This window comes from Hakea prostrata, chromosome 9 (assembly GCF_041222555.1).
Source record: "Hakea prostrata isolate BN-2017 chromosome 9, UWA_Hpros_2, whole genome shotgun sequence".
Taxonomy (NCBI): domain Eukaryota; kingdom Viridiplantae; phylum Streptophyta; class Magnoliopsida; order Proteales; family Proteaceae; genus Hakea; species Hakea prostrata.
In genome coordinates this window covers 56986774-57000385 of record NC_142608.1, presented here as the reverse complement: position 1 = coordinate 57000385, position 13612 = coordinate 56986774, and the positions used below count along the sequence as shown (strand labels likewise).

The following is a 13612-nucleotide window of genomic DNA, read 5'->3' as shown; positions in this document are numbered from 1 at the left end:
CTTGACTGCAGATCAAGAGGCTTCTCTTCCCCCTCCCGACCCCTCTTACAGGGGTATCAGGAATATCAGGCATGTAGCTGATGTTTCGGGTAAAGGGAAGAAACCAATGGTGGAGAGGGCCACCGTTTCCTCCTCCGTCCGAACCAAGAGGAGGCATGACACAATTGATGCTCCCTCCAACAAAAAATCCAAAGCTTCGACGGATGGTGAGGAAGTCTTCCTCCCCCAGTGGACCCTGAAGATGACCGACAGGGTCACTCGGGATCCTGAGACAGCTGCAGAATGGAGCTCTCTCAGTCTTGCTCCTTCTGATCGCCAGGAGTTTGAAGCCCTGGATGACACCTCCCTTGTGAGTCAATCTACAAGGTAACGGTCTTCTTGCTTATTTATGTTTTCATAATTTCTTATGACTTCTTCTGATGTCTTCCATCTTCCCAGGAATGCCGTGTTGAGCTTTTATCAACACATTGAAGCATTGAGCCGTGTTGGTCGCACCAGCTCCTTGCTGCAAACTTGTGAAGAGAAATTGGCCAAGGCCAATTCTGAAATAGACCAGCTGACTGCAGCTACTATAGAGCTGCAGAAAAAGCATGAGGAAGAAGTGACCTCCCTCAAGGAAGCCCTTGAAGCTTCAAGAATTCGTGTCTCTGCTGCCGAGCGCGAGGCCAGGAAGCAAAAGGCAGCTGCCACGTTGTTTGGTGACAGCCTTGAAATTAAGAGTAGGGATCTCGAAGAACATCTGAAGTTGGCAATCCCTAGCAAGCCTGAGCATATCAAGCCAAACCTTCGGAAGGAGTGCATCCGGAAATACCTGGACAGTGTACCTTTCTCCGAATTGCTAGGTTTCTACAACATTCAGGCTTACCGTATGGGGCAGAACGACGTTTGGGAGCAGATCCTTGGAACGATCCCTGACTTCGACACTGCTCCTTTTCGTGAGGTATGCCACCCGGAGGTCTTCGGGAAAGTTGGTATGGATCTCCCAGACTGGGCCCAGGGAGTAGATGATCCTTTTCCAGCTGACCCTCAATATGAGGCATATCTAGATGACGAGCCGGCACTTCCAGAGGAGAAATCACAAGCCGAGTCTCAAGTTGTTGGTGTAGAGGATTCAGCCGATGACGTTCTTGAGGAAGGCTCTTCTCAGGATCCTGAGAAAAGTCATCCCGACCAGGGTCCCTCGGGTAACAATGAAGAAAAGGCTTAGGGTGTTGTTCCTTTGTAAAGATGTACCCTCATTTTAATGAATAGACATTTCTTTATTCATTTTGGCCTCAAAATTTCCCCATCTCTTGCCGAAGTATTGCCTTGAATATCAAAGTATTAATGATAAAACTTATCACTTAACTCTTCATTCCTCGCCGAATAATGATCTTGTAGAAATATTGTGAAGATGCGTTTCGGGAAGATGCGTTAATCTTCCCCACCACTTCATTTATTGCAGAGTCCGCACGTTTCCCTTCTGCGAAGTTCAAGCGTTTTCCTGCTTTTGTGTACCATTCACTGTTTCCAATGAATCGGAAATACCTCCATTATTTTAATGGCAGTGCGACGATTGGAGGTTTCTCTGCACCAGGTGCTTGCTTCCACATGTTCCCATGTGGCATCCCTTCGACCGTTGATCTTGCTTTTTGCGGATTTTGAAGCGTTGTTTCGATCTGGGTCGTCGGTTGTCCTTAGCCTTCAACCGTCGTCTTATACCTGAGGCTATTTAAAGCCTTCGTGGGTACTCTCCATCTAACCCGACTCTCGTAAGATAGATTTGCTAAAGTGCCAAAGCAACCTTTCGTCCTTCGGCCTGCCTCCGTATTCCTCGTACTTCGACGACAGCTCTATCCATTTCGAACAAGTGAGTTTTAGATTTCTCATCTCCTTCCCCTTTTCCCCCAAAGTAAACGCACAGTAGTTATACTTGGGGTTTAGTTTGTTGGTGCATCGGATGCTTTAGAAAACTAGGGTTTCCCCATTGTTCTTGTCGTTTATTTACGTATCGATACGGCTGCTCGCGCTTTTTTTTTTTGTATAGTGGCTTCCAAGATCAACCCGGACTTTATCGAGCAAAATCTCGCAAGAATAGCGTTCCGTCGGTGGTGATTGGGGCCAGTGCGGTGGTTTCAGCTAGTGAATCCTCCAAGCGTAAGGCGGCTCGCTGGCGGTGAATCTTCAAGTCGATTCCTGCAGCTTCGTTGATGCCGTCCCTGCGCCTCCTTTGCCCGAAGTGATCGCTCGTCTTTCCCGGAAGATCTTGATCACTCCGTTGCCGATGGTCCCGGCGGCAATCCTGGCTGGTGAGCTTGTTGGTGAGCCTGTCGGTGCACCCCGAAGGAGACTCTTCGGGCATCCGAGGCAACTATGTTGGCGTCTAATGAAGGTGTGGCCCTAGCAGTGCTGCTCCTATTTCTAACTCCGGTGCTTGTTTGGCATCCTCCTCCTCTCCTTCGAGTTGGAGGATTTTGCTACCAGGGAAGCGTCGTCGGATGACAAGTGATGAAGCTCATCCTTCTCTTGGTGTAGTTCGTCCTTCTCTTGATGTAGCTCATCCTTCTCATCCTTCGCTGAATTAGTGTCAAACGAGTTTGACAAAGCGTTGGAATGGTGTCTTGCTGCTCGAATGACTTCGAGAGCGCAGTTCTTTCCAAACTTCCGGATGAAGTCTTTACGAAGTCACTTTGGTGATGTAAGTCTTTCTTCATTTTCCTCTCGATTTTGAAAAATTACTTTTCTCGCTCCTCGCTAACTCGAAAGTTGTTTGCGGGAGTCTTACCGGTAACTTCCATAACCAAGTGGAAGCAAGTTACTAGACTCGAGAGGTTGAGCAATGAAGTTTCTAGGCTTCGGGGGAATCTCCGAAGCTAAAGATGTTGAGATTGCTCGCCTTCGGAATCTAGCTTGGGAGGTGGCGGGGAGAAAAGAATTCGATGATTGGTCGTCTTCGGTCAGATTTGGATGATGCCGGGGAGAAGATCCGGCGACTGGAACGGACAGTTGGAAAGTCGGGAGCTAAAGGATCTGAAACATTACCCGAAAGGCAAGCCGTCATTCCTTTGCCCGAATCCCTTCCAAGCGATGTTCGCAGAGCTCTGTGTCTTCAAGTATTTACACGAAGTAAGCCTTTTGTTGATATGTTGAATGCTTACAACTTGCGGGCGTCTAGGGATGGTGAGAACGAAGTATAGGAATCAATATTAAGGAAAGATCCTCATTTTGATACGACTCCCTACGGTGCTTTTTGCCATCCTGAAGTATTTACCAACTTTGGGTATTCCTCCTCCCGACTTGACCAAGGATAAGATTGATCCTCCACCTTCCGATCCGGATATTATGCAATATCCGGAAGATTCTCCTATTTATTCTCCGCTGGAAGAAGTCAATTATGACGAGCTTGTGCCGAATGCGAGTTTGGTCGAGGACCATTCTTCTCCTGGACAAGCTGGGCAAAGAGTATGAAATTGCAGAGGATTTCTGAATATTAGAATATTTTTGTAATCCTCATTTCTTCTCTTCTTTTCCTTGACTCCTCTCCAATGGTTGACTCATATGTTTGTTCTAGCAAAATCGCATCGATCTTGTATAACTTGTTAACAGTCACCTGTAATGACCTTCTTCTTTGATCAGTGATTGTATCCAGCTCTTGTAATTGTTTTGATACTGGCCTCTTTGGATCTTCTGAAGAAATAAGAAATTACTTTATCTTGAACTTTGCTAGCCACTTGAATCGTCGTTGCATTAGGTCTTAGTTGTCTGAAACAATGCCTACACTTAAGGATTTCCGGAGAAATACAATAAGTCTGAGAAGGAACTCACTCGGGTTTTAAACCGATGCCTTATACTTAAGGATTTCCGGAGAAATACAATAAGTCTGAGAAGGAACTCACTCGGGTTTTAAACCGATGCCTTATACTTAAGGATTTCCGGAGAAATACAATAAGTCTGAGAAGGAACTCACTCGGGTTTTAAACCGATGCCTTATACTTAAGGATAATTCAAAAATTCAATAAGTCTCGAAGGAACTCACTCGGGTATTAAACCTACGCCTTGCAAAAGGAACTCACTCGGATTTTCATCCGATGCCCCGACTTAAGAAAGTTCGAAAGATTTTCCATAAGTGTTGAAGTGTTGAAGGACCCACACGAAATTTCATCCGATGCCTTATAGTTGGATCTTGTTCTTGAATGTGGTGTATGATGCTCCCCAATCAAAAGATAGTTTGTTGAAAACCAAAAATTGCATTGATTGAGTTGAAAATGATTACATCGCGAACAAAATTGAAATCATCTTCAAGGATAAAACTTTTTGAGATGCCTAGCATTCCACGAACGATCCAATTCTTTCTGGGAATCAATGTTCTTCAGTTTGTAAGCTCCTGAACCGACCGGTTTCACAACCATATAAGGTCCTTCCCAGGAAGGGTCCAACTTTCTTTGGTGATGTGGGTCGGAAGCTAGGGTGTTTCTCAACACCAAATCTCCGGCTAAGTACCGACGATTCTTCACTCGAGTATTATAATGAGACGCTATCCTTCTTTGATAATGTTGAGTTCGTGCTATTGCCTTTGCCCGAACTTCATCCAACAAATCAAGACTATCAAGCAGTCCTTGTTCATTTGCTTTTTCCTCGAACTCACGATCCCTTAACGTCCCTGCCATTATCTCCACTGGTGCCAATGCTTCGGATCCATATGCCAACCTGAATGGAGTTTCTCCTGTAGGTGTTCGAACCGTAGTTCTATAAGCCCACAAGACATTATATAGTTCTTCGACCCAAGAAGCTTTGTCGGCTTCGAGTCTTCTCTTTATTCCTTCCAAGTAGCGTTCGGTTAGTAACCTCTACCTGGCCATTGCTTTGGGGGTATGCCACCGAGGACATATGATGCTCGATCATATATGTTCCATTAATTGCTCAAATTGTGGACGATCGAACCGAGTACCATGGTCAGTGACAATTATCTTTGGAATCCCAAAGCGATATATGATTGATTCAAGCACAAATTTCTCCACTTTTTTCTCAATAATTGTCGCCGGTAATCGGCTTCTACCCATTTTGTGAAGTAATCAATTGCTACTATCGGATATTCCCGTCCGCCCGATGCCTTGGTGAATTTGCCCATGATATCAATTCCCCACATTGCAAAGGGAATGGGATTTAGAATTGAAGTCATAATCTCCGCCGGGCGCTTCGATCTTGTAGCATGAATTTGACAGTTACTACATCGACGAACGTAGTCAATAGCAACTTCTTGGATCTTAGGCCAATATAACCTCAATCTTAGAATTTTGTGGGCCAGGGCTCGCCACCCATGTGAGCGCCACAAATTCCTTCATGAACCTCAGCCAAAGCTGAGTTTGCTCCTTCGGGGCCTATACATCTCATAAGGGGTCCAGCATAAGATCTTTTATATAGTCTCCCATTCGAATGACAAATCTAGCTGATCGAATCTTGATCAACCTTGTTTCTACCGGATCCTCGGGTAACTTGTCATCTCTTAGATATTCAATTATTGGATCCATCCAAAGAACGTTCGCTTCAATATAAGAAATTTCTTTCTCATGATAACTTGGAAAAGTTACCTCTTCAATGTAGACCGAAGGGTCTAGATTCTTTTCCTTGGCATTGGCTAGTCGGGATAGCTCATCCGCCACTGAATTTTCATTCCTCGAAATCGAGATATCTTCAAATTCCGAAATTGGTTCTACGAAATGCCCGCACTATCTCCCGATATTTTTGCAAGCGTGGTTCTTTAATGCCATACTCCCCCTAGACTTGGTTGACTATAAGCCGAGAGTCACTATAAATAGTAACATCTGCAATAGCTAATGCCTTTGACAACCGAAGTCCCGCTATTAGGGCCTCGTACTCCGCTTCGTTATTACTCGCATCAAATGCGAATCTCAAAGCATATCGAATAATGAATCCTGCCGGACTTTTTAGTAGAATTCCAGCGCCTGCTCCATCTTTATTACTCGAACCATCGACATATACCTCCCAAGTGGTTGGTATAATGGGATCTTCAATGGTGGGTTCCACTGGTGAAGTAGTTTTTACTACAAAGTCGGCTAATGCCTGAGCCTTGATTGCAGTCCTGGGCTTAAAGCTCACTTGGAACTCACTTAGCTCAACCGACCAGGATACCATCCTTCCAGACAAATCAGGTTTGTTAAGAACTTTACTAAGAGGAAAAGTTGTAAATACCTCAATTGGATGAGCCTGAAAATATGGCCTTAGCTTCCTGGCGGCCATCATGAGAGCGAGCACCTTTTCAATCTGCGAATATCTCGTCTCCGCATCAAGCAACACGTGGCTTACATAGTAAATCGGCCCTTGTTTCTTATCTTTCTCCCGAACAAGTACTGCACTGACCGCGGAAAGGGATGTCGCTAGATATAGCTGTAATATTTCCCCCTTCTCTGGCCTCTTTGAAAATCTTGTTGACGGCCCTCTGATATGTTGCTCCTGCATTCTTCAGGCCAAAAGGCATGACCTTGTAATAATAGCTTTCACGATCAGTCATAAAAGCCGTATACTTCTCATCTTCCTTATTCATAAGGATCTGATTATACCCCGAGTAGGCATCCATGAAACTTAAAGTTTCATACCCTGCAGTAGCATCTATCAAGAGGTCAATCCGAGGCAACGGGTAACAATCTTTTGGGCAAGCTTTGTTTAGATCCGTGTAGTCTGTACACATCCTCCACTTCCCATTCGCCTTTTTCACCATCACCACGTTGGCCAACCAAGTTGGGCACTCGATTGGTTCTATGAAACCAGAATTTTTAAGTTTTTCAACTTTGTTCCGAACGGCTTCATACTTTTCAATAGAGAAATTTCTTCTTTTCGTATCATTGGTTTCGCCTTAGGGTCTATCCGAGTTTGTGCTCGCAATGGCCCGATCGATCCCGTGCATATCCTCAGCAGACCACGCGAATACATCTTTATTCTGTTGAAGAAATAACTTCAATTCATCTTTAAACTCTTCCAATTGTTCGGACCCGACATAAGTAGTCTTTTTCGCATCCTCGGTACACAGCTGGATTTGCTCCAGTTTCTCCACTGGTTCGGGCCTTTGCATCTCTGTCTCTTCCCGATCATCTCGAACTTCTATGGGGAGGGCAGTAACCTTCTTCGGACCCTCCTTGTCTTTTAAATAGGCAACATAACACCGCCGAGAGATCTTCCGGGTCGGAGGAGACTTGACCGATTCCCATATCGGTCGGGAATTTTATCTTCGAGGTGCTTTGTCGAAACAATAGCACCTATCTTGGATAAAGATGGTCGCCCAAGAATCATATTATAGGCTGGTAGTTCTCGAACCACCGAGAAAGTTGATTCGGACAGCTTGTTTCTTTGGGAAAACTTCCAATGGAAAGATCCAACTGAACCGATCCTTCCGCCACTGCAGATGACCCTGCAAAGCCATATAGGTGTGTTGATGAAGGTTTCATCAAATCTTGATCCACCTTCAATTTTTGATACACTTCGTAAGAAATTAGGTCACCTGCAGACTCGTATCAATCAATACTCTATGCACTTCCCGCCGTGCAATCTCTACCTTGATGACTATAGCATCATCATGAGGTAAACAAACATCTCTTTCGTCTTCTTCGCTAAAGGTGATAGAATCTTCACCATTCAGCTTCTTCCGCTTCTGCGCCTCTCCGGCTCCAACAAATTTGAATTTGGTTTTTAAACTCCGGAATGATTCAGGCTCTGGACCCCCGAAGATGGTAAGGATCGGTGACCGAGTAGCAGCTTCAATCACCTCCTTGCCTTTTTTGGACTTCGGGGCCTCCCTTGATCGTTCGAACTTGACCGAACGATTCCTTTTAGGGGCAGCCGCACGTGGCCCGCGTGGCTCCTCCCTTCTTCTGCTTGATCCACCTTCAATTTTTGATACACTTCGTAAGAAATTAGGTCAGCTGCAGACCCTGTATCAATCAATACTCTATGCACTTCCCGCCGTGCAATCTCTACCTTGATGACTATAGCATTATCATGAGGTAAACAAACATCTCTTTCGTCTTCTTCGCTAAAGGTGATAGAATCTTCACCATTCAGCTTCTTCCGCTTCTGCGCCTCTCCGGCTCCAACAAATTTGGATTTGGTTTTTAAACTCCGGAATGATTCAGGCTCTGGACCCCCGAAGATGGTAAGGATCGGTGACCGAGTAGCAGCTTCAATCACCTCCTTGCCTTTTTTGGACTTCGGGGCCTCCCTTGATCGTTCTGAACTGACCGAACGATTCCTTTTAGGGGCAGCCGCACGTGGCCCGCGTGGCTCCTCCCTTCTTCTCGCTAACAAACCGGACAGATGTCCTTGAGATATCAATCTCTCAATATCCGCCTTGGGATGACGACAGTCATTAGTGTAATGACCATAGTCCTTGTGGAATCGGCAATACTTTTCCCGATCCCCGCTACTCTCCGGGTTTCAAAAGAATTTTAGGCGGCCACTTCAAAATATTTTTTCTTTTAAGGATATTCGAATATCGGCCCGAGGAGCATTCAATGGAGTGTACTCACTTCGTCGGGGGATCTTTGGCGCCAAGGTTGGGATCTTCCAACCCGATCACGAACATTCTTCTTTGGCTTTCGTCGCTCAGGAGCCTTTTGTTCCTTATTGGAGACTTTATTATCTCCTTGGCGCGCATCTAGAATCTCCATGACTTCAGCCGCTTCGGCATCTACGTACCAACTCAAGCATAAGTCGTGGGTATATCATGTAGTAATAACTCCAGGAGTTTCCGATTTGTGAGTCCTGTGAATAGAGCGGTTACGGCTACTGTTCATCCAAGTTTTCTATCTCCATCGTCACTTTGTTGAATCTTTTCAGAAACTCTCCGATCGATTCGTTCTTTCCCTGTTTGACGATAAACAAGGTTTCTTCCGTTTTCTTGACCTCGTATCCCACTGGAATCGCCCTATGAATTGGCGTGCCAATTCGTCAAAGTTTACGATCCTTCCCGAGGGGAGGTTAGAAAACCACTTTTGTGCCGCTCAGTTAGAGATGATCCGAAAACCCGCATAAAATTTCATCAAAATTACCCGAAAGCGCCATGGTCTGTTGGTAATAGCCAATATGAACTGTTGGATCTCCGGAGCCATCGAATGTTGAGAAGGTAGGCAAACGGAAGTTATGGGGAAACCGATATCCCGCGATTGGCTCAGCAAAAGGAGTCTTCCGAATGACTGAGTAAATATCCTCAGTTATTCTTCCCTTAGCCAATTGCCCTAACTTCTCATTGATGTTGGCCAATTCTTGACCAATCTGGGTCGGGTGGTCTTCAGTGATACGATCACGACCTCGATTAACACGATCATCACGTGCCACTCGATCATCACGTGCCACTCGATCATCACGAACAGCCCGTCCCTCACGAACGTTTCTCTCGTCACGAACTGCTCGATCATCACGAACGGTTCTTCGACGGTGGGTGAGTGAGTTCTTACCCAGAATCCAACCTTGTATTTGAATCGGTTGTACTCTCTTGCGGTCTATCGAACCGATCGCCTCGCCTTAGTTGATCATCAATCCTCCGAAGTCCTCGATCTCCTTCACGAAAATTCTGATCAACATTCCGGTCTTCAGCCATTCTTTGGTCACGTGGCAATGCACGTCTCCCCGAATCGTGTTGATCAGGTTCTTGTGGTAAAACCACTCGTCTGGTGAGCAAGCGGAGTGCTTGGCTCACCTCCAAGAGTTGAATCTTTACCTGATCCAATTGATCTTGGATTGTATCAGGAGGAAGATTACGTCCTCCCTGGCCTTCATCCACTTCGATAGGATTTTGGCTTTCCCTGGGAATATCTGGATTATTCACCCCAGGTATCTGAACACCGGAATTGCGTTGTGCAGCGGCTGCTACGGCTGCTGATCTAGTCACCATGGCTTTTTCAAGTCTTTCCCACAGACGGCGCCAAATGATGCGTCCAAAATCTGCTCAGCCCTTGGATCTCCGCGTAGTGTCCTGCCAAAACAAAAGCGTCGGATGTGGCCCGACCGGCCGGGGTCGGGAGTCCACCTCCGAAGGCTAAGTCGATTGATGAACTTAATCACAAACGGCTCTGCTAGAAGCACGAGCTAATGAATGAAGAAACGGGAAAGGTGATCTAGATAGCGGACGCCGATAGTTGAGGTCTATCGGCACGTATCTGAACCTGAGTCTCAGATAGTATTCTCCTTGATCGATTGATCCGTCCCTCACCTTGTATGGTAGTGAGGTTTATATAGAGTGTACCTTCGAATCTCCTTCGTTGGATGCACTCGAGCCTTCTTCGGGTAGTCGTTGGATCTTATCAATAAGATCCGTTGAGCGATAGACTTCTACTAGTTTGGGCTAGTAGAGGACTCCTGAGATAACCGTTAGGTTATGCGATAGTTATCCCTTTGATGATGATTATCCGCAGCCGTCAGTTTGAGTCTGCTGTCATCAGGGTGATTACCCTAATCCATAAGTAAGATTAGGGCACGCTTGCAGCAGAATAATCTATCTTCTTCGGCAAGCCATCTTCTGGATCCGGTTCGCTCGGGAGCGATTCGGTTTTCTCCGTCTCGACCGGGGTCGAGGGTCGGACCAGGTATGAACCCGGTCTGATCATAAACTCTCCATATCAGCAAGATACATCCAAAAAAAAACCGAAGGGTTAACAAAAACTGTGTCATGATGCTTCTAAGAAAAGCTAATCAAAATTGACTAGCATGCCCAAATGGATCTCCACAGATATCAAGAAGGATAATGCTTTCAGTACTTGAAAGAGGTTTAAACCACTTGGCGCTGAGAGATCTGTATTTACCTCCACAGTTATCAAGAAGGTTAATGCTGTCAGAACCGGAAAGATGTATAAACCATACCGCGTTGTGAGATCGGTGCACCAGAAGGCACCACCTCCTTTGAAATCTTTCTCCACCATATTTGAAATCTGCACAGCATATGGAAAGTTAATTGAGGCACAGATATGGTCAAAATGTAGACAAAATTACCGATTAATGCGACATGTAATGCACAAATGATCTTAACAGTGAAGAACAAAAACAGGACCTTGGATTAAAATTCCTTTTAATGGAGTGAATGGAGTCACTCCATAGCTACAGCACCAAAGGAAACATAACAATGAAAATTGTAAGAAATACAGAGTTACAATAAAACAGTAAAAACTAGTTAACTTTACAAGAACTGCAGAAAATAAAACAGTAAAAACTAGTTAACTTTACAAGAACTGCAGAAAACAAGGACTTTCTTGATTTATGTTGTAACAGTTGTAAACACATGGAGATTTATTTTCTTCTGAAACATATTGCATTTATCTTTGATGAATACAATTTAAAAGAATTAAAGAATCGAGTAAATCAACTGAGGTCATTTTGGGATGTCTAACACCAAAAGCGAGGACCCACTCCATGGTCACAACCCTCTCCATGAGCATTCTCTGGTGCACGTTTGGCAATTACAGATCATATGACTCAAACATTCAAATTCTTCAAAAGAAATTGAGCATGTGGGTTTCTGTTAATGATAGATGAACCAAAATCAAATTATATAAAGAAAAAGGCTGGGCATGCCACCAACGTGCCCAGCATGCGTCAGCCTCTTTCTCCTCCCCCCTGGGAAAAGAACCCCTTCTCTCCGTCTAAAACCCCTTCTCTCCGTCTAGCAGCATGCCTAATCACTTCTATTATTTAAATGTGCCGCTATAAATCTTTCCCGGCATTTCAAAAAACACCAACAAAAGCAGTGACGTATTATTACCGCGGCACTGACGGTAATGGTGACTTACGACGACACATTTGCCGGCATTTTCTAAAAACGCCGTTAAAAGTGATTTATTGCGGCCGTTAAAAGTTATTTATTGCGTCATTTTCTAAACACCGTTGTAGGCCTAGTTTTTAACCTTATTACCTGATAAGTTTTTTTTAATTAAAAAAATTTGGTTCCAAAAAGCCAAAATCAATTTTACAAATGAAGATCCAATTCCATCAATCCAAATTTAATTTTACAAATGTAAATGTGCCACTTTCCATTATACATATACCAACAATCCAAAATGTTTCCAATGCCAACAAACTAGAATACATTTTTTCTTCTTTTTTATACAAAGGCACTTTTTTATATATAGGGATAGGGATATTACATATGCCGCTGGTAGGAGTTGAACCCATGACCTCTCCACTGAGAAGCAGGTTCCTAACCATCCTACTAGAATACATTTCTTGATCATAGTTCAACAATCCCTCCCCTCTAAGCAGTTGAACTAATAAGACAGTTCTTTCATGAGAGCATGCAAGTCATTCTTCTGCAGCCAGCTCTGAAAGTTTATTATGGACAATGATGGGAATCCTGATGATGCTGCAGGGGTTGTGAACTGTTGGGGTGATCCAGCAACTGCAATTGAAGCTGCCCAGCCACCACTAACACGCTTAGTGCTACTGCCCCCTCTGTTGTTCCAACCAAACTGGTGTTGCTGTGTGTCTCCTCCAGGAGCTAGAGACAGCCCTCCTCCATCACCATTACTCGTAAGCTCAAACTACAACAAAAGAGTCATAAACACAAATTAGGAACAAAGAAAAATATAAAAGAACTGAACTTGCATGTGATTTAACCTTCAAAATGTTGCAGAAAATTTAGTTATGAAAACCAAAATAAGATTTTCTTATACAAGGTTGTGTTAGGGTGAAATGAAAGCAGAAAGTATTGTCAACCTGATGTTGAAAATGATCATACTGTACTTAACTACAGAAACAGGTTATGACCTCAGCTTGGAAAAACAAACACTTCTAATTATAAATAAATAGAGAAATTTAAACAAAAATTGAAAAGAACAAGTCAATATGAGGTTAGAAGTATCCCAAACCCACTCCCCCAAGTTAAAGCAACCAAATTGCTTTGGAACATGGATCGTGATGCACTTGCTATTTACTTGTTTTATTTCACTGTAGTCTTGGCAAATAAAAAGGAACTTATACCTATTTTCGGATGCATGATTCCGCAGCTTCCCACCTTTTTTAGGCAAGTCTCTAATTGTTCCATTGCCATCACCATTTTCAGATATGTTCAAGTCATGTCTGCCATTCTCTAGGAGATCACCCTCTTGTACTTTGCTGTCAAGATCTGCTTTCAGAAGTCCCTTCTCTTTTCTCCTCTTTCTACCTTCCTCCAGTGCATCTCCCCTCTTTGCAGCAGCAAGTGCCTGATGTTGTTCAATATACTTATGTAACTGCTCCCTAATAGCATTAGTTGCAATGGTTTGGTCAGCCAGCTCTCGCAAGATAAACAATTTAGCTTGAGGATCTAAAAGGCCATAATGATCCCGTTTTATTGTTCCTATATGAGTGGATAATTCTGGTATATCTTCCATCTCTAAGAAGTCACACAGATAGTCCATCCAATTTGTTAGTGTAATCTGAAACAAGAAGCATAAGACAATCACAAAAATAATCATTATCAGATAATCTCTACTATAAATCAAAGAACTATATAACAAGATTATGCATGCATATTTGAATAACCCGAAATTCCATAACAGAATTTTCTACCTTTGATTTCTGCCTTTTTTCTGTATAACCATGAAATAGCCACCCTCATCTTTTATTAGAAAACGAAGAAGTGCCATATGTGATTCCA

At 43.9% G+C, this 13612-nt stretch overlaps 1 protein-coding gene across 1 annotated transcript; it reads right to left on the bottom strand.

Annotated features, from left to right (window-relative positions):
* Window positions 1–12451: 12451 nt before the first annotated feature.
* Window positions 12452–13387, bottom strand: LOC149005671 (uncharacterized). Its single transcript, XM_089169664.1, has 2 exons — window positions 12955–13387; window positions 12452–12515 (listed from the first exon to the last, which is right to left on the bottom strand). The coding sequence occupies exons 1-2, from the start codon at window positions 13371–13373 to the stop codon at window positions 12473–12475; spliced, it is 462 nt and encodes a 153-aa protein (XP_089025790.1). The 5' UTR covers window positions 13374–13387; the 3' UTR covers window positions 12452–12472.
* Window positions 13388–13612: the final 225 nt, after the last annotated feature.

What these genes read in the sequence shown, in the direction of transcription:
- LOC149005671 (XM_089169664.1), bottom strand. Translation starts at nt 13,373, where the DNA reads ATGGACTATCTGTGTGACTTCTTAGAGATGGAAGATATACCAGAATTA. An exon ending in AATCATGCATCCGAAAATAG is followed by an intron (nt 12,516 to 12,954) that starts GTATAAGTTCCT and finishes CTTTTGTTGTAG; the next exon opens with TTTGAGCTTACGAGTAATGG.